The sequence below is a fragment of the Trematomus bernacchii genome, unplaced genomic scaffold (assembly GCF_902827165.1).
Source record: "Trematomus bernacchii unplaced genomic scaffold, fTreBer1.1, whole genome shotgun sequence".
Lineage (NCBI taxonomy): Eukaryota > Metazoa > Chordata > Actinopteri > Perciformes > Nototheniidae > Trematomus > Trematomus bernacchii.
In genome coordinates, this window is record NW_022987689.1 from 5976901 (window position 1) to 6002873 (window position 25973).

General features: G+C 39.6%; 2 protein-coding genes and 1 long non-coding RNA gene across 9 annotated transcripts in view; 2 read left to right on the top strand and 1 right to left on the bottom strand.

Annotated features, from left to right (window-relative positions):
- Positions 1 to 2655: 2655 nt before the first annotated feature.
- Positions 2656 to 25973, top strand: part of kcnab1b (potassium voltage-gated channel, shaker-related subfamily, beta member 1 b) — a 46984-nt gene continuing 23666 nt past the window's right edge. Inside the window, exons 1-2 of one of the 3 annotated variants that reach the window (XM_034137694.1) lie at positions 21606 to 22117; positions 22917 to 23438. In XM_034137694.1, the coding sequence (XP_033993585.1) occupies positions 23224 to 23438 (215 nt within the window). In that variant the 5' untranslated portion in view covers positions 21606 to 22117; positions 22917 to 23223. Of the gene's footprint in view, positions 2675 to 18054; positions 18082 to 21605; positions 22118 to 22916; positions 23439 to 25973 lie in introns of those variants that run through there. The other 2 variants (XM_034137697.1, XM_034137695.1) reach the window with 2 other exon arrangements.
- On the top strand, positions 5328 to 13223 carry LOC117488670 (GTPase IMAP family member 8-like). 2 transcript variants are annotated; one of them, XM_034137692.1, is made up of 3 exons: positions 5328 to 5428; positions 10387 to 10978; positions 11296 to 13223. In XM_034137692.1, the coding sequence occupies exons 2-3, from the start codon at positions 10405 to 10407 to the stop codon at positions 12453 to 12455; spliced, it is 1734 nt and encodes a 577-aa protein (XP_033993583.1). In that variant the 5' UTR covers positions 5328 to 5428; positions 10387 to 10404; the 3' UTR covers positions 12456 to 13223. The 2 variants fall into 2 exon arrangements, with proteins under 2 accessions (XP_033993583.1, XP_033993584.1); XM_034137693.1 differs by lacking the exon at positions 5328 to 5428 and adding an exon at positions 6694 to 6717.
- On the bottom strand, positions 14716 to 17146 carry LOC117488672. Of its 4 annotated transcripts, XR_004556541.1 has the most exons (6): positions 16992 to 17146; positions 16121 to 16177; positions 15681 to 15781; positions 15491 to 15573; positions 15076 to 15116; positions 14716 to 14937 (listed from the first exon to the last, which is right to left on the bottom strand). It is a non-coding gene; the product is annotated as an uncharacterized LOC117488672 (long non-coding RNA). The 4 variants fall into 4 exon arrangements; XR_004556540.1 differs by having other exon boundaries at positions 16121 to 17103; XR_004556543.1 differs by having other exon boundaries at positions 15043 to 15116; positions 16121 to 17103.

Here is a 25973-nt window from a genome sequence, read left to right on the forward strand (position 1 = left end):
GATTAATCATTTCAATGACTTTATTTTCTTTATTTGCTGGATAGCATTTGAGTTTAATCCAGGTGCAACCTAAATCGTATTTAAGTGGTGATCCTATTTTGTATCATTATTCAATATCAGCAAAGTAACTAAAGGTTCTACCTTTATGTAGTGGAGTAAAAGTAAAATATTTACCTCTGAATTGTAGTGGAGTAGAAGTACAAAGTGGCATAAAATGGAAATACTAAAGTACAAGTCCCTCAAAATTGTAACAATAAAAGGTACAGTACTTGTAAATGTAACTATACCCCTGGGGGACATGTACAGCTACCAACAAAATAGCCATTGTTGTGGTCATCCTCTCTCAGTGTATTATGTTCATTATGTTCACTGTACAATAAATCACCTCTGGCTGGAAGAGAACTCTCTGCTCCATAGTTTCTCTTGAAATATAACCACGTTGTACATTTTACACATATATAATCTGTTCAATATTTTATATTTAATATTCCATATTCCATATGTCATATATTTATGTATATATATATTTGTATATATAATATCTACATGTATATTTTCTATTTTCTTTTCTTTTCTTTCTATTCTTGTTTATTTGTAGTTTTGTTTTATTGTAAAATGCCTTGTCTTTTATGTTGCTGCAACAAAAACAATTTCCCAAATTGGGATCAAAAATACCATCTTACCTTATCTTATCTTATGTAATTCATTTCTTATTTTAAAAGTTTCTTACCTGTATATCATTTTTATTTTATTAATCTTTAATCTTGTGTGAATCTGTGCTGTCCTGTTTTACAATCTTACCCTGTTGCTTCCAACGGGGCTTATCAAAGGTCCATCTTATCTTATCTTATCTTATTGTTACTTGTTACCTGGCTCAATGTGTGAGTGCTGTACACATCAGGTTTCATATGTTCCGTTTCTTTAAAACAAAGGATCCTGGTGTTGCTGCATTTCTGTTTTTGACATCATGTACCAACTTGCTGGACTAGACATTGATCTCAGCTGCAACTAATTGGCTGTAGGCCAAACATAGCAGATATATCAAGAAAATATGTCTGAAATGTACACGTTGACCTAAATACCCCTCTTGCTTTGTTTGGCTTGCCTCACAGACGAACAGGTTTCTTTGGCTGGAGCCGCCAGGAACAGAAACAAAAGCTGCCTTTGTCTTTATTTTGTCAATCATCTAAGAATAAAGTTGACGTCACAGGTATGGCACGCAGATGTCTCTGATCTCCTTTCTTTACTTTCCTCTGTTATAGTTTGTGTGTTAAATGTGAGCATTTTCTTTTTTTGTCTTTTTCTGTTCATGCATTTATTAAAAGTTAGGTATACTGTATCTCTCTTGGTCCAGGTCATTAAAACTCTGTAGCAAACTAATACTGATATCCTATATGATTCCGCATGACTAGCATTGCATTGTACTTACATGGAGATGTTTTAAGGCCACATTCTCTCCACAGCAAGACTAAATATATTGAAAAGGATTAGCTAACTAAAGAAAGTGTGCCATCAGCCTGTGGGAGACAAGGTCGATCCAAACATGTATCTCAAGGCAGCGTGCAGTGAGACCCCCGTGCCCAGGCAGAGAGGGGGGCCAAGGCTGGATCGCTTCCCCAGTTCCATCCAACAGAGGCAGGGGGCCGGAGCCAGGGTTCACCCCTCAAGCCCCACCAGCTGCCTTCCAGGAAGCTTCGACGCCAGCAGACCTCGAGAGCAGCAGGGTTTGGAGGAGCTTTATGTACACAGCCATTATTTTCAAGCATCTGCACAACTTAGAGCCAGCATGGTGTACAGGTAGGATATTTTGTTCTGAAGAATGGTGCATGCACTTTTTCAGATTTCAAATACATTCAGTGCATAAATACCATATGGCCATGCTGCATTATCTGATATGGATAACAGATCATGTAAGAGATTTACAGCCTGCACTAATATTGACTTATATTTTGCATCATTTCAGCTTATCATGTTGATTCTGTTGAATGAACTGCAACTTTTTGGGGATCTTGATGTGATTTGAGTTCAAGCACAATCAGCTGTTTGTCAATTTCCTCTAATTGGTGTCATTTATAAACCACTTTAAGTAAAGATTAAAGTTTAACTCTGCTCAGCGGGGTCCCTGTCCTCTTTATTACCCAATGCTTCATCACCTCCTGATATGGAAGAGTTCTTCTCTGCACAGCGAGACCCGGCACTAATTCCCATCCACAATTAGACCTGACGTTCGAGGCGCATGAGGCCACCATCAGACATGATCAGACATGCTGCTTTATATTCACTGGCTGCAGGTTTCAGTACTGAAGAACGACTGAGGGTTTGAACATGTAATGAGGCATGTGATGATATGTCATTAAATACGTTTTTTTGGACAGTTTCTGAAATGTGACAATTTTCAGGATCCAATTTTTGATGGGTGCGTAGCTGGTGTGTTACATTTGCTTAATTAAATTGATTAGTTAGTCCAATTACAATTTTACTTCAACACAATTGTTTGTTTTTGAAGGCTTGTTCTAAGATTGTACTTACATTACTCAAAATACACGTATTTGCATTGTTTTGCTAAGCTCTGGCTGTGAAAACACATTATCCAAATTGCCAAATCATTGGTGTGACATCACACAGGTGGGCGGGGCAAACATCACAACAGGAAGTATACCCTGCAACACATGAGGTGAGGACAATTACAAAAGCTTTAGCTAGCTTTGACTAGAAAAAACGAATAATTATAAATTGTATACATTTTCACAAGACTTTGATAGAAACAGGAATTTGATGTACTACTGCAACAAAAATATTTTTGGAATTTTGTAAAGTTGTATTTTTGGCCTGCATGATTTGGGGTGATTGGGAAAGTGTACATGTAAAAGTATTTGCTAATGAAGCAAATCATCAATTTGTGATAGAGAACCACTGCACACTATTAGTGGTTCCCAACCTCTTCATATGGGCAGATCCCTAATCTACCACTAACTGATCATGGACTAGCTTGACTTTACTTGCTGTTTTTATTAGCTAGCTAAAAACAGCTAGCAAAACACTGACTGTACCTTAATACAACACTGAGCTTTAGTAACTTTATTTAAAAAATATATCCTACAGTGAAAAACTCAATGCTGCACAATTTAAGACACATTTTCAAACCACCTCCTAAGCAGGATGGTTTCAATGTATCCAAAGTTTACAATTACATGTACAGCATAATGGTACCTCTGCTGTCCATTCTGCTGTTGCAAGGTATTGTTGGTATTGTTTACTTGTTTGTAATAAAGGATAGTAGTGTTCTCTTTATGCTAAAGGAGATATGAAAATCATTGAAGCTCCTTTCCTTGGCTTTTTGTGAATTTAAACAGCTCTTGGCTGCCACTTACGGGCCATTTTACAGAATTCTTTCCAAGCAAAAAACACTATCTGACCAGACAGAGCCAAGCTAACTGTTTCCCTGATTCCAGTCCTCTCACTTCACTTAGCTAAAACCTGCTAAATCTAGCTTCAAATTTAGCCTACCGACATGCGGAAGTTACATAAATTCTACTCTATGCAGGAAAGCCAATAGGCCTATATCCCAAAATGTTGAACAAATTATTTTATAGCCTTTTTTAAAATCTTTTTGGCACTATAATTCATGCTTTACTGATGACAACATAATAACATTACTTATTTGTACATATCTTTGCATGTATGTCACAAAACAATGTTAAATTGTGATTTCACATGTATTTTGTCTTTCATTGTAAAATCAACCATCTCTCCAGTGCATTTACGATTGAGCTGATACCCGAAACATATTTAGTTTCAACACACCTGAAACATAAAAGCTAAAACTCAAATTGAGCTGGGAAGTCGTTTATCCTAAGGTTGGAATTCTGCAGGTACATTAACATTTCCTCAATACTGAATGTATAAGCCACTTGGTGCTTGACCATTCGAAAATAAATATCTCTGCATCCTCTTTCTTCTGTCATTGAATATCGCCTCTGATATAAGGACATATGCCTGCTGGCCAGCTGCATAAGGTCACTAGGCTTCTGTAGGCGCTGCTATAATGCACGTCAGCATTCATCAGTGTCACCATAGGTTTCAAACTGAGATGAAGTCATGGCAGAAGCTAATAATGATGCCAATGGGAAATGTCATAATGACGAAATTGATGCTTTTGGTGTTGTTGCTAAAGAATGATGAAATGATGATGATGACCTTGCATCTTCAGTAACATTTTTTAGAATCAAATCCTCCTTCAGCCTTTCATGCATGTTTTCTGTCGAGTGAAAATGTGTGGCGCATAGTTACTGTGACTGTTGTGTCTCACTCTAAAAACAAATGCTTTGGCTCAACAAAGAAAATCAACGCAACAGTTTGCATCAATGTTTATTGAGTTATGACAACTTCTAATGAAATTGTGTTAAACCAACAAACTTATTTGAGTTAGGGGAGAAGGCTTTTCCTCTACAATCAGAGGTGTTTTTAATTACCACTTACTTAATAATTGGTAGCATAAACACAAGTTTTTAAGTTTATTACAAAAAAAGTTGTTCCAATTAGTTTTACCACATTATTTAAAAGGAATTTTAAGTTGTATGTACTTAATTACCATCATTGTGAACACAAGTCTTTAAGTTGACAACCATTTATAAATTAAGTTGCTCCAAATATATTTTATTCAATAGTCTTTTTAGCTTTTTCATGTTTTTGCCTATTAAGAAATTAATTAATTAAGTGTTAAAAAATAAACAAATTTAAATTGCCCCACAAATGTTAAATAAACATATTAGCCATATTACCATGGGAAATGAAAGGGGATACAGCACATCAATTCTGCCATCACATCAAAGTTCGAGGCCTTTGCATATTTAAAATCAGTGCCAAGGTAAAAGCTGTAAAATGTTGTAACTAGTTTTAAAATCATTTTCTAGAACTTTTGTAAACATTTTGTAAAACTACAGTAACAGACTTTTAATGGCCACCAATCTGCAGATCACACACATCAATTTTACAAAAGATGTAACAAAGATGTTTACACTGCCGACAGCTCAGATTCAGAGCATATATTATGCCCATCAGCAAAGCACAGCACCTTGGGATATCCTTTCCCTCAACGACTTTGTTTCCCTCAACCACGATGGTTGCCATCGTATGGTCAGATCCTGGGGTGGTATTCATCACTTGTCCATCAAGGTCTGCCTCGAACTCTTTTGTGTTCTTTTGAAGCAAATTAAATGATAGGCTTTGACATCTTAAAATAAAGAGCTCTGGGAAAGTGTGGAGGCTGAAGGAGATCAGTGATCAGTTCAGTTTGACCGGTACATCAGGTTTAGGTGTGGCTGTAAATACGTGACTCGATCTGATGACTCCTGATCACATACAGCGTACTTTCAGAGGGAGCGCAGATCAGACGAGACATCGAGGCGATCCTGATTATTGTCTACAGGTGAGTGTCCAGTCTATAGATAATATATTATATATAAAGATAAAGAACTAAATATGTAGTCGCACTCATTAACTTGCTCAACTTAAATATATGATGAATAAAATACTTTTCAAATGTGTGTTCAGAAGTTTCTGTTAGAAGAGATCTGTAAAAAAACAGATTCAGTAGGAGAAAGACATTGAAGTTCAGATTTTAAGATACGGTTCTATTGACTGAGAAAGTGCGGAGAACTCAAATGTAATAATAAAAGTCAGAAATGACGTTCAAACTGTAACTACTGGAGTTTCAAAGTGAGGGATGAATGAGGGAATTGTCACGGTTCAGGAAGGGAATCAAAAGGTGAACATTAATAAAAGTAAAGCCGATACAAACACAGCTAAACAGGAAACAAACAAAGCAACAAACACAACGCGAGAAACACGCCCCGATGGCACGAGGAAACTCAAGATCAGATTTCACGATAACAGGGAGGGTGGGGGAACTGAGGGAATAACATTTAGACATATTGTAAAGAATGATGACGATCAATGTTTATTTTATTCAAACAATGAAACACAACGTGCAGCAGCTTGCAGTTATTATCAGACTCTGAACCGGTTCAGCAGCATCGCTAACTCTAAACACATGATCAAGAAAAACATCTCCTGTCTCCTTCCCTAACCACTCCTCCTTACCTGCTATGCCACTTCTGCTGTAACACTGTAAATGTCCCGCTGTGGGACTAATAAAGAGATTCTGATTCTCATTATGATAATTTAATAACTAAGTATTTTATATAAATAACATATTCAAGTTCATAAAGTAAAAGTACTCCTTGTGCACGATGGCCTATTTCAGAATTAAATTAAGTATTATCAGTTAGGTATACTTCAAGTATGAAAAATACATAAAGTAAGTACTCCTTCTGCAGAACGGATCTTTTCACAGTATTTTTTTATTATGGTCAGTGGCGGCTGGCCAATAGGGTGCGATAATACTAATTATATAAATGGTCAATATTTGAGTGTTTAAAATATGGAATGCACCCAGAAGTGTAAAATATGATTTTAAAATAATTTGCGCTAAATATATGCTTTTCCTAGTACACTGTATGACTGAAATTCAGCTCTGGGGCGATGGAGCCCCACGGAGGAGGGTCTCTGTAGCAGGTTAGCCAATCACTGATTCAAGATATGAGCGTGTGTCATAAAATGTAGCCAAACAGCATCCTCAAAACTATTTCCAGAGGGGCGATTATTGCATCACCCCAAGTAAGCAACTGCTACGCAGCTGGACGACGCCCACAGGAGGTGAGGAAACACAATGAGGAGGTGGATAAAAACAGGCATATTTTATCCAAAATAAGTTTTGTGGGGCTTTTGAGTTGGCTTTGCGTGGGCATGACTAGACTCTTCAGTCAACCCTGGCATTTTCAGGGTACTGGAGGATTTTGTTTCCTGCACACTGTGCTGGAGGAGCACCTGCAGACCGCCACCGTTTTTAAAGGCACGTCAAAGACCTACACCACATTGATTTAAGAATAAGAATAATTATTATTAGTTTGTTACATCTACGGCTTTTTGTATTACTGTTGATTATACATTTGTTCTGTAATATTATACCTTTGTTCTGTAATATATATATACATACATATATGTATGCAAGTATTGCTAATGCCATTGTTTTTAAGTTTTTGTACATAGTCCTCAGTCTCAAATGCTTAAAAGGTTTATGGAGGCATTAAAATGTAAGACTGGTAAATGAACACTGAAAAAAAATGTTTGCTGAAATTGATTGCATGTAGCACAGCCCTACCTAGAAAAAATTCCAACAGCCGCCACTGATTATGGTTATTATAGGATGGTATTTGTATCCATGTTATAGCATTTTAGTCTTGTGGTTGGTCAATGTGGACCAAATTGAGATATTTTAAATACTGTGCGTCAGACGAGCGTTTGCAGTAAAGCCCGCCTACGGTGCTGCGGACCTGCATTCTGATTGGCTAAGGCATAAGCCATGTTGACAGCTTTGCGTTACAATTGGCTTAGAAAGTCCTGTGTGGTCAACCCTTTTGTGACCTGGGTAACTCAAAAAACATACATTACAAATACATTTGCATTTCTCTGATAGGAGGCCAAAGGTCAGGGGCTCCAGCCCCCGTTGAGGTCTACCTGTGCTCATGCCTGATAGGAGGGTTGGTAGTTTGATCCCGGTTTCTGCAGACAACATGTAGGAGTGTCCTTGGACAAGATACTGAACACTAAGATGCTCCTATAACCCTGGCATAGCTTTAGAAGTGTTTGCAAGTAGATAAAAACCCTTGGGTAAATGTGGTGTGCTAGTATTTGATTCTACTTTCATTATTTGTTCAAAATGGCTAGAAGTTTATTAAAAATACATTGATTGGCTATTATTCCTTTTATTTTTTTAATATGTGCCGTTTTAATATTACAAAATGATTAACACAGTTAATAGTATACAGTTTATACTATAAAGAACAATATATCTGTGTAAGTTGGTGCCCCCTGTGAGGCACACTACTGTCGGCAATTACAATTTTGGGCCATACGAATATTTTAAATTCCAATGTTGAACTTGCCAACATTGTTTGACACCACACATTTTTCCCAAGAAATTCTTCATTAAAGGTGGGGTATGTAATTTATTTCAGAAACACTTTTTGTTATGTTCCATGGAATGCTCTTAACATCCCGAGATAGCAATGAATATATTAAATGCTTTGACAATAAATACATAAATAAATGTCATCTGTGGAAGCTGAGGCGTTGTAAAAAGCACAACCAATCATTTTAGCCGGCCCGGGTAAAATAACTGGATGGCCTACCTGCCTGCCAGCTTTCCATCTGTGCACAAACTTATCTCGTGCCCTCATTGGTCATGTGCGCGTTTGTGTGTGTTGGAGGAGGGGCTCTGTGAGGAAGTCTGAAGGAAGTAGCAGATATTTTCCGGCTGTGTATTTTCAAATTCTAGCACACTCGAGCTGGTTTCTCCAAAATTACCTACCCCACCGTTAAATGATTACATGTCATTTATTATTCTTTATTATTACTACAGTCAGCCTTTCTGTCAATATTTAAAAGAACACATTGGGATATTACAGTTAAAAGTCATCCTGACAGTGTTTATTGTATGTGTACAATCCATAACAGTTCCAGCACTATTCATACAATATAACTACTGTTCTTCTGTTTTTCATACTTTAGTTCATAGTAGGGATGTAACAATGCATCGTGAACCGGTTAAAAAGCGAGCGAGCGAGAGAGAACGTGCACCAGTTACTGGGATTGTTGTTACTTGTTAGCATCTGGTGCTAGCTGCGCTAACAGGTATAAAGAGCTGTTAATACAACAAGGAGAGGCAGAGCTCTCTCCTGTCAGACTGAGAGGCTGATAACTACAGCTCAGGGAGGTAAAGGACTCTCTGAGGGTTTAGATCAGGGGTCGGCAACCTTTTTGATATGAAGTGTCATTAACAAAAGTAATTGTTATCAACAGGGGGGGGGAGCCTCGCTGCGGGGAAGCAGTGTGTGGACCTGTCAGCACAACTTACATGATGCCGAATTTAACAAACACATTTAAATAATTGGTTTAAACGGCATAATAATAAGGACGATCGTCCGTTCTGTGATTCTCCAGAACACACATGTTATGATATTAGGGTCATGCAGAGTGAGATGAGATCGCTGTCCCTTTAAGAGAGAGAGAGAGGGGCGTGGCGTGTGCATGTGTGTGTGTGGATGGTAGAGCGACAGTGAGGGAGCGTGTGTCTGTTTCTGGAAGTGAAACGAGGCAGCAGAAAAACAGAGGTCTGTGATGTAAAAAATACAATTTAAATATTTTGCACACTTATTCCACTTATTCCTAGTGTGCCACTGGTTACGGTGTCGCGTGCCAATCCTGACACGCGTGCCAGGGGTTGCCGACCCCTGGTTTAGATAGTCACTTTAGTCTAAGTCAGGGGTCTCAAACTCAAGGCCCGGGGGCCAAATCCGGCCTGCGACTTCATTTTATGTGGCCCTGCAAGAGCTTGCAAAGAATATAATACGTTTATTATACGGTTACATGCCACTTTACAGAAGCAGGTTGCCCATAAACTACATGTCCCACAATGCATCTCGTTTTGTGACATGCGCACTGAGGAGACTTGCAATTATTTGCCCTGGACTTCTGCTTTAGACGTAGTTATTTACTAAGTTATTATGCTATCCGATAATAATCCAATTCAGAGGCAATAATGTAATATAATACATTATTTTATATATATATTATATATTTATATAGTTACAACCGGCCCTTTGAGTGCAACCTTTATGCGAATGTGGCCCGCGATGAAATTGAGTTTGACACCCCTGGTCTAAGTTATCTCAGTCTAAAACTGTTTGGTCATTTATGTAAACACATATTTCCAATGCACACCTTTATCTATTTAATATAGGTGTAAAAAACAACGTAAGAAATCATTCTAATGTGTACTATAGGACAGTGAAAAAAAAAAATACAGTTTAGAGTTATTAGTAAAATATCCATAAATAAAAAGAAATATGTGTCATTTTGATGTGGGATTTGTTTTCAAAATTCAATTATGTATCTTTTTGTTATTTAAGATAAAATACAGTTGCACAGTTTACAGTTTCAGTTGCACTTTTGATGAGAACATGTACGTTGTTTTGTACAGTTTATATAAATACAAAAATATTTGCTCATGCTGTTAAAAAAAAAAGAAGAAATCGTGAGAAAATCGTTAGAAAATCGTATCGTGAGTTGAGTGTATCGTTACATCCCTAGTTCATAGTATTTTTCATCTGTCTGAGGAGAATTGTGCTTAAAATATTTGAAAATGTTTTAGGACCTGTAATAATTCATTTGTTTACGTGTTTTTGACACTAACAGTTAAAGTAATATTCACAGACAAAACTAAAGTCTTTGTACCTTCCTGAATCTGATGCTCTTCTCCTGCAGGTTTTCTGATCCTCAGTCATGGATCCAGATCTCACCATCGTCCTGCTTGGTAAAACAGGAGTTGGTAAAAGTGCTTCAGGAAACACCATCCTGGGACAAGGAACGTTTCAGTCTGAGCTGTCTTTCAAATCAGTGACGACAGAAATCTCTGAACAAACAGGAAGTGTGTTTGGGAAACAGATCTCAGTGGTCGACACTCCAGGAATATTAGACAGTGAGTTCACAGAGAAGACTGAAGACTTCTGTCAGGATCTCCTGAAGTCCTCCAGGCGCTGTCTGTTTCTGGTGACCCTCAGAGTCGGACGCTTCACAGAGGAAGACCAGAAGGCGCTGAACACAGCAATGAAAGTCCTCGGGGACGGAGGGATGAAGAAGAGTTACCTCCTCTTCACTGGAGGAGATGCTTTAGAGGGAAAGACTTTGGCGGATTTCATCTTTGCAGAAGGAGATGAAGCTAACCTTCCGAATGTTGTTAAAATGTTCTCGGGGGCCTATCAGCTCTTCGACAATGAGTCTGATGATGAAGAACAAGTCCGAAATCTGCTGCTGAAGTCTGGCCACCTGAGAACTGAGGATCAACCTGATTCACCAGGTGCTGTTCGGTCCCATGCTCTTTATTAATGTTCACTAACGTCTTTATTAATATTCACTAACGTCTTTATTAACGTCCAGTAATGTCTTTATTAATGTTCAGTAGCGACTTTATTAACGTTCAGTAACGTCTTTGGATGACCTTGTAACATACGTTCAGACTGAATCCTATCAGCTGCTGGTGTTAGATGTTAAAGTGCTTGAGACCAGCAGCTGTTTGTTATTCAGAGAAAAACTCATTTTCTGGTTAGAGCTGTTTTACTGACGATACTTGTACAGAGATTTACTGTTAATTATGACCTGGGTTCTGTCTTCCAGCTGGTGTTTCCAAAGAGAAGAGGATTATGATGCTCAGTCTTCCTGGAGCTGGGAAAAGTTCCTCTGGAAACACCATCCTGAGATCTAAGAAGTTCAAATCAGCTGCTGGGTTTGATTTAGTCAGTAAAAAGACGACCTCTGCATCCGCCACAGTGGAGGGCTGTAAGGTCACGGTGGTCAATACTCCAGGGTTCACTGATAAATATCTGACTCCAAAACAGTTGTACCTGCAGATCATGAGGTCTGTGGTAGAGGCGAGTCCAGGAGTACATGCCTTTGTTATCGTGGTCAGAGTAGGCAGAATCACTGAAGCAGACATCAAGCTGTTTGAGCTCCTTCCTAAACTCTTTGCAGGCGATGTTCTGAAGTACTCCATGGTGCTTTTCACTCATGGAGACAACCTCAAAGGTCAGTCCATTGAGGGTTTGATCCAGTCCAACAGACATGTCTCCAAGCTGGTCTCCATGTGTGGAGGTAGATACTGTGTGTTTGACAACAAAACCAAGAGAAGCAGAGAGCAGGTCAGAACCTTCCTGTCTAAGATAGATGAGATGATCTCAGCTAACGGAGGACAGTACTACACCAACGAGTGGTTCAGGATGGCTGAGACTTTCCTTAGAGATGGAAGGATCCTGTCAGGTGCTTCAGGTGGTGGTGACATAAAAGAACGCGTAGGGGAGAAAATGGAACCTTATTTGTTGTTAGGAGGACTTGTAGTAGTAGCAGCAGTAGCAGGAGTGGTAGCATTACCAGCAGCGGGAATCGGAGCATTAGTAGCAGCAGGAATGGGAACATCAGTAGGAACAGCAGCAGGGATCGGAGCAGTAGTAGGAGCAGGCACAACAGTAGGAGCAGCATTAGGAACAGCAACAGGAGCAAGGGCTGTAGGAAGAGCAGCAGTGGTAGTAGGATCAGGGGCAGCATCAGGACAAGTAAGAGGAGCAGCAACAGGAGCAAAGATCAGAGCACTAGTAGGAGCAGTAGGAGGATCAGATGCAGCATCAGGAAAAGTAAGCGGAGCAGCAACAGGGGCAGAGATAGGAGCAGTAGTAGGACTAGTTAGAGGAACAGTAGGAGCATTAGGAGCAGCAGCAGCAGTGCTAGTAGAAGAAGTATCAGGAGCCAGAAAGTATGGTAATGAAGAGAAAAAGAAACAGTAGAACCTTTGAAAGACCCCTGGCCATCATCACAACACGTGCTGCTTCTCTCTGAAATGAATACAGCAGGTCTCAGGGTTTTTTAAAGAGGCCCTATTCTTCTTCTGTGGTGAAAAAAAGGGGAAAAAAGAGGCACTTGTTGAGTTAATTTAACCCATGTATCTGAGCTCTTAATATGGTATGATTTAGCTTGAAGTTAATATATCTGCACTTTCCTTGCTGTTCAGAGTTAGATTATTTAGGATTTTTGCACTTATTGTAAGTCACTTTGGATAAAAGCGTCAGTTAAATGGTATGTAATGTCATGTGTCCCTCTCCTGTAGTGTGTACTACAGGTGTTAGTGCACGTTAATGGTCTGCAAAGGCTCAAATCCCTGTGTTCCCTCCAGAGGGAGTTTCTCTATTAATTTTCTTCAGCCATCATACTCTAATGTTCACATCAAAGAATCATTTTATGTTTTACATTCTTATTATTATTGACTCTTACATGTCAAGTACTTATACATACTCAAAATGATTGATTTATGATTCTTATAATCCATTATTGATAGAGGGAGAGGGAGCAGCTGGTATTTTCCAATCAGACGAGATAAGAATATGATGTCAGTGGATGCATACAATAAATAATACCTGCATACAAGCTAATATATAGTTATTGATAAGTGAATGGTAGGAAATGTTTGACGGGTTTTGTTGTGTCTTTTTGATTCTATCAGACTCTGTACCTTTAAGAGATGATTTGTTTGATCTTTAATAAAGTGTTGAACTTTACCTGAGAGGAGTCCATCTTTTGTTCTCAGAGACCTCCGGCCAGGCCTGGGTCTCCCACACCTTCAGGTTAACCTCCATCCTGGTTTGTAGAGGTTAGAAACTCCAAGGCAGGGGTGTCAAACTCAATTTCATCGTGGGCCACATCAGCTTTATGGTTGCACTCAAAGGGCCGGTTGTAACTTTAAGACTATATAAATATACATATACAAATACATAATATATATGAAATAATGTATTATATTACATTATTTCCTCTGCATTGGATTATTATTGGATAGGGTAATAACTTCATAATTAACTACGTCTGAAAGCAGAAGTCTAGGGCAAATCATTGCAAGTCTCTTCAGTCGCATGTCACAAAATGAGATGCATTGTGGGACATATAGTTTATGGGCAACATGCTTCTGTAAGATAAGATAAGATAAGATAAGATGGACCTTTATTAATCACCGTGGGGAAATTCAGTAGTTTAACAGCAACAGGGTGAGATTGAAAAACAGGACAGAACATATTCACACAGATTAATGAAATTAAGGATAAATCAAAAATTTAAATTAAAAATGATAAATAACTATAAAATAAGAAATTAATTAAAATGAACATATATAGATATACTGTAAAGTAGCATGTAACCGTATAATAAACGTATTATATTCTTTGCAAGCTCTTGCGGGCCACATAAAATGAAGTCGCGGGCCGGATTTGGCCCCCGGGCCTTGAGTTTGACACCCCTGCTCCAAGGCGTTCCTTTGGGTCCGTTAGGAACAAGGTGAATGAACTGTTCTGACAGAGAGGGTTAAAGAAAAGAAGAGGGACTGTTTAGAGAATCACTTTGGGCAATGCTGTGTCTCCTAAAAGCTATAAACAGTTTGATTCCAAGAGATTATCAACAAAACAAGACTCAGAGTGTCACATACCATTAGAAACACTATTTTATAGTTATTTGACCTAGAATATTGTGGAGTATGAATCTGGCCATGAATGGAGCGAAGGCAGTCAACTAAACACTGCACTGTTTCCAGGCCTTCACATAGCAGTCTCACTAGATCAGTGGTTCTCAAACTTTTTCTGTCAGGCCCCCCCTTTGGAGAAAAAAATAAGTCGGGGCCCCCCCCAACACAAATAGTCACGTAATGGGCCATTTATTAAGAAATTAACTAATTCAACAACAAAAATGTTAGACAATTCACTTTTTTATTTTGAACTGCAGTTGTGTATTTCAACACATGATATTTAAATCTTGAGAAAAAAAAAAAATTAACACAAATTTAAATTGCCCCACAAATGTTAAATAAACATATTAGCCATATTACCATGGGAAATGAAAGGGGATACAGCACATCAATTCTGCCATCACATCAAAGTTATAGGCCTTTGCATATTTAAAACCAGTGCCAAGGTAAAAGCTGTAAAATGTTGTAACTAGTTTTAAAATCATTTTCTAGAACTTTTGTAAACATTTTGTAAAACTACAGTAACCACCAATCTGCAGATCACACACATCAATTTTACAAAAGATGTAACAAAGATGTTTACACCGACAGCTCAGATTCAGAGCATATATTATGCCCATCAGCAAAGCACAGCACCTTGGGATATCCTTTCCCTCAACGACTTTGTTTCCCTCGACCACGATGGTTGCCATCGTATGGTCAGATCCTGGGGTGGTATTCATCACTTGTCCATCAAGGTCTGCCTCGAACTCTTTTGTGTTCTTTTGAAGCAAATTAAATGATAGGTTAGCGTATAAAAGATAATGAATTAGGTGATTGCATACTTTTTAAACTGTCGCTCTTAGTGAATTCAGAGCCATTATTACCAGCTGCTAAAGCGACGCTGGTATTGTTTTCACCTTGTGAGTCTGCATGTGTGTGTCATCATGGCAACGTGGTCCTGAAGACACACAGAGGTGGTTTTGAGTACTTTGCCTAGGGTTTAAATGCCTGTGGGCAGATTTTGTCATCGCGATATAATCACAACTGTGCAAGTTTTAGTGTGCTTTCTCATCTTTTTTGCAGGTTCCATACAATATTTGAACTGGTTAAGTGAAGAGCAAAAGCCACTTGTCAAATTCTACACGATCATTTTCCCATGCCATTACTGTCAACACTTATCCATGCTGAACATTTCTAAGATATTGTTGATTGGGGTGTTGCCAAAAGTGCAATATGCTTCAAATTGTAACTGACAGAGAGCCGTGCTTTTGCCCTGTGTTTTTACACTCCGCCCATGGATTTCATTTTCTTTCAAGATGTTGAATTACTTACATTAAACTCCTTGAGAAGGTCCTCTTCCTTTTCTCCAAGGTACACGACAAGGCAGCGGATGACTAGTTCTCAATTGTATTGTGCTATTTATGAAAAAGGAAAAAAAGAGAAATAACCTAAATTAATATATTCTGAATGGGTGACTGCCAACAACTTGCAATTCAATGACAACTCTAAATAATGATCCTACCTCAAGAAGCATGTCCTTGATCTGCCTGATTCTCACTCCAGTAGCTCCTCCCCAGTTGATTCAAGGCTTACGGTGGTTATTCTCTTGAATTCGTCATTTATCTGTGGACCAAACAAACAGAATAATTAAATATTGCAGACAATTAGCTATACTGCCTTCATTTATACTACAACACATTAGTTCAAGAGTTCAACTCCTACATCTGTATGAACTGACATACAGTGGTAAAAAGCAAGTCACTGAAATTACACATTATTTTTGACTGGTTTTCCGTTCCAAGAGAAGTCACTTAGAAAGAAAATACCAGTCAACCGCCAAATTATTTTCAATGAGGTTTGGTAGATCTCTCACCATTATCTTGACCATCATCAGTAATAGACAGTTCACCATCCTGAACATCTACATCACTGTAATCATCTGTATTTGAACAACTTGCTTACCTCTTTAGCAGGTCTTCTTTAAAGTCTTGCAGTGAGTGAGGAGTATGCTTTCGGCTTCTGTGGGAGGCAAATGTTCCGTAAATGTTAGTGCTGAAAGTGCACTAACATTGCACTTTCAGCACTAACATGACAGTATAATTTTTTTTCAAATGTCGACCAAGGTGTTCAAAAAGCTCTCTTTTCTGTGGAGATTGTGCTGGTACTGCAACACTGGCAAGTGAAAGAGAAACCTGCAGTTCTGACTCTTTCCTGAGTTTCCTGAGAGTGATTTCTTGATAGATGTGATCTAAGGCTACCCCATGTTTTTAAGAAACAAAAACAATCTGGATAAAGACATGGCAGAGGTTGACCACCATGACCATGGCATAACCTGTAATGTTTTAGCAACCCTGTTTTTGCAGAGGTTTCAAATTTACATATTTTGCATCTCCAGCCCATTTTGTTTCGATATGGGCCAACTTTACAAGATACCAATCAGCCTAGAATGGCATAGTATCTTTGCATTTACTGTTGATGCAAAGTCTTAACATCAAGTAGATAAACGTATGTCTGGGTGGCACTGACAGAATCAGATTACGATACTTTACACATCTTGACATAGATGTAATGCAGCCTTTAATACCAAGACTTTTTTTTAATAAAAAGTTATATCACAATAGTAACCAAAGTATTTTTTACAATACAGATACCATACGTAACAGGTCTTCCTGCAGGTTTCTCTAGATATAAAAGCAACACTGCATGAAATGAGCAAGAAACACACACAATAAACACTCTAAAGGGCTGCTAATTGTGGTCAAACAGCAATTTGCCTATACAGTGCAACTACAAGGCTATCTAATGTATTTGAATGACAAAAGATGCCACTCACCTTTAAAATGTCCTTTGTATAGTATTTCTTGAGTCTATGGTTGCGGTCGAATACTCCAAAAAAACAGCTCCTAAGTTCTAACCCTATCGTCTATTCCTTGACCTCGGAGTGAAACGTCATGGGGTTAAGGGATAGTGGATAGGAGAATTCAAAAGGATTTAGGAGAAGAGACTGCGGTACTGCACTTTCACTATCCGACGTGTTCATGATGCGCCAGCGGAGGTCATAAATGTGCGCCTGCTGCGGTGGGGAAACTATGGAAACTACAGTTTTCTATACAGCGGACTACAACAGGGATGTTTAATAAGAACGAGCAGTGGCGACTGGTCATTAGGGCCAGGTGGGGCACAGCCCCACCTAGTGTCAGCAGAAAGTATTACAAATAATGATTACAAAAATGCAAAAAAAAAAATAAAAAAATATATAAAATATATTTTAAGATCATGTTTAATCATCTGATTCGTCTGTACATTGCTGTTTTAGTCTGTGTTCTTCTAATTAGTGTGTCTACAGTCACAGTGTGTGCCTATTGAGCTGTTTAGAGCCATGTGGGACAAAACCTGATTATGCCCCTTCCTCTCGCTGTGAAGTCAACGGTGACTGTAAAAACTACACTGCGCATGCTCAGAGTATTTTGTAATGAAATGTGTGTGGCAAAAAAATAATGACCAGAGGGGCATGGAGCTACCATCCCCGCCATACGTCATCTCAAATCATTCAGAGCTGATTGGCTGTAAGTACGTGTGCCGCGAAAAGTGTGCTGTGTGAAGAGGAGACGAGAGAGCTGCAGGGGCGCGTCCTAAAACCAGGAAGTAAGCACAAAAAAGCAATGAGATTTCTCCAGAGGATTTTAGAAAATAGCTCGAAATAAGATCTGTGGGAAACGTACCTGTTAGATAAATGCACGTTTTGATTAGCCGGATAACATCCACATGTCTACCCTACTTATATAATTTTTTTATCATAAATCTATGGATTAGATTTATGATAGACTTTTGAAACTACAAGAACATAAGGAGGACTTTTACAAAAAAGTAATAGAAATGTTTGTCCAGAAGGATAGGCAAATGGACTTCATCTTCAAGTCAAGGTAAGACCGCCATTTTATTGAAAATGGGATCTTACTAAGAGAGAACAATTCAATATTTAAATGATAAAATGACATTTTTTGGGTATCCTTTTGTTGAACTGTCTGTTTAAAATTAATCGAAGCATCAGACAAAAAAAGCTTTTGAAAATAATATTATATTTTGGTTTAGGTCAAAATATAATATTTGTAAACCTGAAGAGTCAGTGCCAGTGCCTCACCAGCCATGAACCTCATTGCACGTCACTGCAGAAGCTTATATATAGACATCTAAGTTTTTTGTGCCCCACCACTTTTGTACATATAAAAACGCCACTGAGAACGAGGGACTACTGTAAACTCTGCACCATGCTCTGATGCTGTTGTTTTATGCTTTATGAACGGGGACAACAGAGAAACATATTCTTCATGACCAAATTGAAATAAAAAAGGAAAGTGAAACTGATGCTCGTCGTCACCCTCTCCCTCCGGTCCACATTAATACAAATGATCCCAATACGTATGATTGTATGAACTATGAAAAGATCTTAAAAGCAATACAAATGTATGTATTATAAACGTTAGTCCTTAACATCTATCACTGTGTATATCACCATTCAAACATCTTTTTAAAAGTTGAACAAACCCCACACAGCTCAGTAAAGACTGTGAAATGTTGACTTTATTTGATCATTTCAGTAAAAACTAACGTTCATATTTCTCTTTTTGATTATAATACTGATGAACGTTCAAAACAAAGCACTTTGGCAACTTACCACATACGTTTGGAACCGTAACTTTCATGATATCATTTCTCGTTCATAATCGATTGTTTCCGTGAACGGCCGACTGTTGTGTGACGGCAAATGCCGGGTCATTTCACTCCGTTAGGAAGGTTCCTAAGCTAAATGGACTATTCGACCGCAACCTATGTCTTCGAACACACAGTCTTAACTGTCGGAAATTGTCCAGGCATGTTAAGTGGGAGTGGACTTGAAATCCTTAACTCAAGGTGTAGAACAATTAAGTGATCAAGCCAATTGTATTACTTACTACAACTTGAATTTTGTCAATTAACGCAGAAATCCGAGTTCAAATTACACACAATATTAAGTTGATGTAATTACCAACATTATTACATCAACACAACTTATAAATAAATGTTTGCAACTTAAAATGTTTATCTAAATCAATTAATTCAAATTGTTATCTTGCAATCATGCATTTAATTAAGTGGTGGTAAAAGGAGTGTACAGACTCAGTACAACCCAATTAAGGCAGATTATACCACCATTTCTGTCTCTGTGGTGTTGTACGCGCTGTGCATCACAATCACATGGCTGCCGGTCTAATCTGCAGCATAGGGAAAAGACTGTGGACTTGGAGTGAGGGAGCGTGGTGTGTTAAATTGTGATTTAGGGAGAAGAGATAGGAGAGAGGGATGAGAGAAAACAAAGTAAACAGACAGACAAAAGATGTGAAGGAAAAAGCATAGCAGAGGAAAATACATAGAAGTGATCTAGCAGCGAGAGGTGCTGCTGCAGCAGTGATGTCACAGACAGCTTGGAAAGGTTTCCCCCCTTATCATCTCTCATTCACTCAACGGGAGGTTAGTGCTGATAACTAGCCTTTTAAACACAAGGGTTAAACGTGCAACACAAACATCGTTTAACAGAGCTGTAACAGTGTGACATGTATTCTAATGCTGATAGTGGCCATCACTGTTCTCTGCATATAAATAGATATGTGCAGCATGTTGGAGCAACACAGACATTGCTATCAAGCAGACAGATGTTCCACACTGTGGGAAATCGAGGATTAGGTTGGAAAAAGCATTCAGTGCAGCATCATGGTGGCAATTTCAACACATGCGTACGAGCCGTATGGAGGTTTGTGTCTAAGCATTACAGTTTCAGAACTCTATTATAGGTTCTTACTGGAGACATTTAATCAGAGTGGTTTGCCTCAGGGTAACAGTGTTATCGCCCTTTGGGGATTCCAGCCACAATGTAACAGTTCTAGTTCACTCTTTTGACTGACATACTTTTTAATGGGATAGACAGGAAGGATTTGAAGCCTTGGAGGAGCTGGTGACATTAGAGAGGTTTTTGCAACTTTGTCCAACTGCGAAGCCTCCAGAGCGTCGCAGAACATCATCAAGCCAAGCTGTAGAAGATGTAGAAATGGCAGTTTTTCAGGGTTTAAAAAAAAAAGTTGTTTGATTTAAATGTGCACTCCAATTATTTTACGCATTAAGATCAGTTTACCCGTCAGAAGGAATTGCCTCTCAGCCTTTGAAAACACTTGTATAGTTGCATAACATATTTAGGTGCCCTAAAGGGAGCTTTCGAAAGTCCTAAAACTTCAAACTAACCCTGATGATGTCAGGTCCGTCACATACTTGTATGTGAATGGCTCATGGCACAGGGGGAATGTGGTTTTAAAAAATACATAAAATGTAATGGTCCTTTTCTTTCTAGTAAGCTATTCAGGATGAGAGTTTAATAGGTGGAAGCACTACAAGGCAAGGAAGGTCTAACACATTACTTACTCAAGTTGCATTTTAGGAAATGTAGGATCCAGGAGGATTTATGGATGTTTTCCCATATTAAAGGTCTGGATATCTTGGACAGTCTTGCTTCAAGTTTTCACATTTTTCAATAAATGACTTGTCAGTGCTCCAATTTTGTGGAAGTCTAAGTGATTAGAAAACCCCTTAAGGGATATATTTCTTGAATAATTATTCTAGCTTCAAATATTATTCAATAAAATCATGATTTAGTGTTGAATTTAACGCATTGTGAGATCTCTGAAGGTAACTTGCCAAAAACCTTTTGTAGCATAACATTGCAGTATTGTTAGGCAAAACACTTAAAAAGAGTAACATCGACTACAAGGATATATTTCATTTATTCACAAAAAATATTTCTCAAAATCAGCCCCAACCCACCCACTGGCTCAAACCCCAAGTTTGGCATCACATACGACCGAGCCCTGCCAAACTAACTTTCTCTGTTATCAAATGCAATCACAAGGATATCAATAAATGCTGGCCTTAAGGTTCTAGGATGCTCCATGAACCATGAAATCCTGCATTGTCACATTACTGCTCAGTGGGGGAAGAAACTAAGACGCTGCGCTGCCTGAACACTTGTTCATCTGCCACTTAACATCTGATCTGAGGTGTCAGTGACTGTCTATCTTACTTATTAAATGAAATATAGGCTGTAATATACAATAGCACAATTGCAATAATAAAAATTGCTTGTTGAATGTATAGATTTGAATTAAGCACTGTCAAATTAAATGTTACTGCACTGTAATGGCAGACATCAGAAAGAGGGGGGTGGGCAAGTAATATGCCTCATAAGTCTTCGCCAGTGAAGTGAAGCATGGCTGTGATGTTCACATTTAGGTTACTGAAATCGACTACTATAACCAACCAGCCTGAAGTAAACACACACACACACACACACACACACACACACACACACACACACACACACACACACACACACACACATACCTCTTCCTCTCTCTCTCTGTGAGTGTGTGGCGCCATAGTGGAAAACACTGCGGTTCTCTCAGCCAGTCAGTCAGAGCCAGAAGCCCATACACTCTGTCTCTCTCGTTCATTCAGCGCATGGCTCACTCTCTCTACGCTCAACACACGCTGATCCTCGCCTCCTCACTGCATCTGTCCTCCCTGAAGTGAGGTACCATGCATCCTGCTCTCTCCTCCTCCTCCTCCTCCTCCTCCTCCTCCTCCTCCTCCTCCTCCTCCTCCTCCTCCTCTCCGCTTGTCTGTTGCCATTCAAGGGGACCGTAAAGCCTGTGTTACTGGCTCAAAGGACTTTGGAGACGGGACAAGGTTGTTTTGCCGGGTCCGAGGACAGCTGCTGGACACGCTGCAGTTGTTTCCGCTTTCTGTTGGGATGCGGATCTTCCCTGGGCATCTGCTTGCTGAGTAACAACGCTTGATTCCTCTGAAAGTTGCTGAAGGGCACGTCAATCAAGAACCTCGTCCTTGTTTCTCAGAGAACGCTGAAGACTCGATTCAGTAAGAACACTTGTTCCAGTACATATTTAATTGTGTGTGTTATAAGCGGATATAATGCAGTTGTTTGCCTGATAATTGTAAGTGTTAGTATGTAATTGTTTGGTTTTGTGTGAAAAGCATGACCATATTATGAAGATGTGTTACAGGAAGAGTTGTAGGTTGTCTGTGATGGTGTGTATGGAAAGTGTGGAAAGCCTTGTGTGATGGTGCAGTGTTGCTCTCCTCGCTTCAGGTGGTTGGATAAAAGGTTAGAGGGCAAGAAAGACTCCCCAGACACACACAACTCCTAACAGTCCGACAAACGCTCTAAGATTGAAATGCATTAAAAGAGGAATTAAAGGCAGAATTGATGTGTTTGTGGAAAGAAATGGACTAGCCAGAAAGCAAGTAAGGAACCAAATGTGAGGGAAGTGCACAACAGTTGATATGCGATGAGGTGAGGAAGATATAACAGAACAGACAACGAAGAGAAAAATGAGTTAGGAAGGCAAGGAAAACTAGGGCAGAACGACCCTCATTCTTCACATTACCTCACAGAGACAGCTTAGAGATTTCAGCAACAAAAAAAACTGTAAACAGGAGACAACAGCAAAAGAAAACACCGAAGGGTTTCCACACTGGATTTTCTCTTCTTCTGGATGAGCAGCGCTTTTCCCTCATGTCTCCTTTAACCCTCATCCCTCTAACACACACACTCTCAAGGGCTCTTCTCATTTGGGCTTCTCCTTCAACCGACTCACACAGTGCCTCTTCTCCTTCATCCTTCTCCCTCCATATCCACCCTCTCTCATATATTCAGGTGGAGTCAGACCGGCACAGGATCCCCATTGCAACCCTTCACACACTGACCAGGACTGCACTGCTGCTATGAGCAATCTTGAAGCAACATCAGCGTGAGAGTCTTCTCCTTAAAGAAACTGAACAATCTCATGCTTCTGGTTTTTCTGCCTGTCCAGTTGAGATTCAGCAGCACTAAGCAGAAGTGGCTTGGATTACCGGCTTTCGATTTAACATAAGAACAACAAGGACTTTATCTAGGTTCCACAGACGGAATAAAATACTGTTTAGTACTTTGAGGACAGCTCTCGTGGCCTTAGCTAACAGCCATGCAGGTATCCTTTGCATGCACGGACCACGGGCTGAAGGCCCCGCGAAACGGCGAGCACAGCAAGCAGAACGCCAGCAGCCCCAACACAGCCAGCAAGGCCCGCGCCCGCTTCCGCACCGTGGCCCTGATCGCCCGCAGCCTGAGCACCTTCACCCACCGCTACCACCATAACCTCAAGGAGTCCACCGCCAAGCTCACAGGCATGAAGTACCGGTACGTAGACCTGATGGTGGAGACTGTGTGATAGAAGAGTGGGTAAGAAGGTGGAAGTTTATTCAGTTTCTTCCCTGCCACAACTCTGAAAATATAAAAAATAATAACTGAGTATGAATGACAACACATTATATAACAAAAAACATTAAAAAGTGAGGCTAAATCAATTAAAAGCGCCCTGCTGGAGACACAACGGAGATATGAGCAGTGACAGGTGATGAGTGGGAGGCTCTGAGCGTGAGGGCGTCTGTGCTTTTGTATTTGTTATGCAGATTTACTGGCAACTCTTTATAATTATACCACAGTTAAGAGCGTCTAGCAAACTACGATCTGGGACAGTTTGGGTTGTTTGGATTTTAATTGAAGTGAAGTGCAATTTGAGAGAGATTCAATTTTTCATGTGATGAAGACGGATAAAAATGTCTCAACATTTTCTTTATTGGTTAAGAACTGGAATGGCTTTAACTGACATGATAAAGCTTCAACTGACAAGATAAAGTGCACTCCACTGTGTGTTGTGTGTGTGTGTGTGTGTGTGTGTGTGTGTGTGTGTGTGTGTGTGGTTGTGTGTGTGTGTGTGTGTGTGTGTGTGTGTGTGTGTGTGTGTGTGTGTGTGTGTGTGTGTGTGTGTGTGTGTGTGTGTGTGTGTGTGTGTGTGTGTGTGTGTGTGTGTGTGTGTGTGTGTGTGTGTGTGTGTGTGTGTGTGTGTGTGTGTGTGTGTGTGTGTGTGTGTGTGTGTGTGTGTGTGTGTGTGTGTGTGTGTGTGTGTGTGTGTGTGTGTGTGTGTGTGTGTGTGTGTGTGTGTGTGTGTGTGTGTGTGTGTGTGTGTGTGTGTGGGAGTAGTAGCAAAAGTAAACAATTCTCTTTAGTCAGTGAGTGGGCTCTTAACTCAGATCGCAGGAGCAAATAGTAGCTTGATCACTTTAGGTGTCAGGACCAAGAGAGACTGAGAGATAAGGGGGTCTTAGAAAGAGTAACTGCAAGAAAGACAGTAAGAGAACTATAAAAAGGAAGAATTAGAGAGTGAATAGAACAGAAAATGGGGCACGCGGGTCAGTTCACGGAAAAGAGGCAATTACAGAATCTGGGCGGATTGGATGCGGAGCAGTTAATGTGAGACGTGTCACACACGCAGACACTTCTCATCTCATCTCGTTTCCATAACAACATTGAAATGGCCAACTTCAATCTGTTCCCAGAACCAAACAAGCCTGAAGGCTCCATTGTGCTAAATGCTTCAGCATTCACAACATAGTTTTTTTTCCATTTACTGAGATATACATTTTGAAATTGTATTGTTTTTTTGGACTCTATAATTTAAATCTCCCTTTAACTCACAGATGCAACCAAAGAAAATAGCTGCTAATGCTTGATTCACCACTGATTTTATTTTCCTTGGAGAGAGAAATCGATACAAACATGTTGCTGTACTTCTCATGCAGGAGTGATGCCAGGTACATGGCTTCCAAAATGTGTTTATTTTGGTTTGTAACATGAGGATTTGCTTAATCTTGTAGCTCTTTCTAAAACAGGTGGAAGATGTAAGCAGTAAAGCTTCCTATAAGCCGTTGGCAAATCCTCAATTTTTACTTCAGGAAAGTCAATGGAGGATGAAATATCTCATTTGCTACATCCCGACTCTTGACCCTGTTTGTCTAACAATGCTTGTCCTTCTCTCTTCCAGTTATGTATCTCTGTCTTTTTGTCAAACCACTGACCCTTAGCTGTTTTGTCAAAGCAGATGACTGCATTGCTTTGGACACTATATGATGGGGAATCTCTTTTTCTTGAGTTCAAGATAAGTCCACAACAAGATCTGTGTTGTGTAATATATGTGAAGTTTCATTAGTGGGATAACAATTGAAAGCACTTCTACACAAAGGGTGGGTGGGTGTTAGTGGGTGGTGTAATTTGGTGCATTGAATTACATACATGAGTGCATGTATGTTCATTAGATGTGCGTGGCGTTAAGGCTCTGCACTGGGAACATCTGAAGGCGTAGCAAGTCAAAGCAGGAAATGTAGTGTGCAGAGCGAGCAAGCATAAACTAATAATACCACCATCTACAGCATTTTAGTTGTCATGACGATGTATAGTGTAGCCAAGTATAGAGTAGGTGTAATTGTGGGGTCCCCAAGTAAGTACTTTTCAATGCTGTACACAAATCCACAAACAAGCACACATAGCCAAAATGCTGTGTGTGTTGTAACAAAACATGCTGTCGTTGCTGGCTTCACAAACGGTCAGATTATTTCTGGGTCCTGGTAGGGAGCCCCTGGTCGCCTGAAGTTTATGACGGTCATTAGGCAGCAGAAGGTCTTTTGACAGTCCAGGAGATTTGGGGAAGATTCCACTCGGTTGGTTCAGAGCTGCAGATGGGCATGCAGAAATCCCTTCTGTCAGTTCCTTTGGATGCAGGCTTATCAGCGGCCAGCAGAGAGGCATTCTCTGCTGTCTAGAGTAAACATGTGTGTTGACAGTGTGAGTAATGTATACACCAGCCATCCAAAGCTTTTTTGTGTGCACACAGAATAG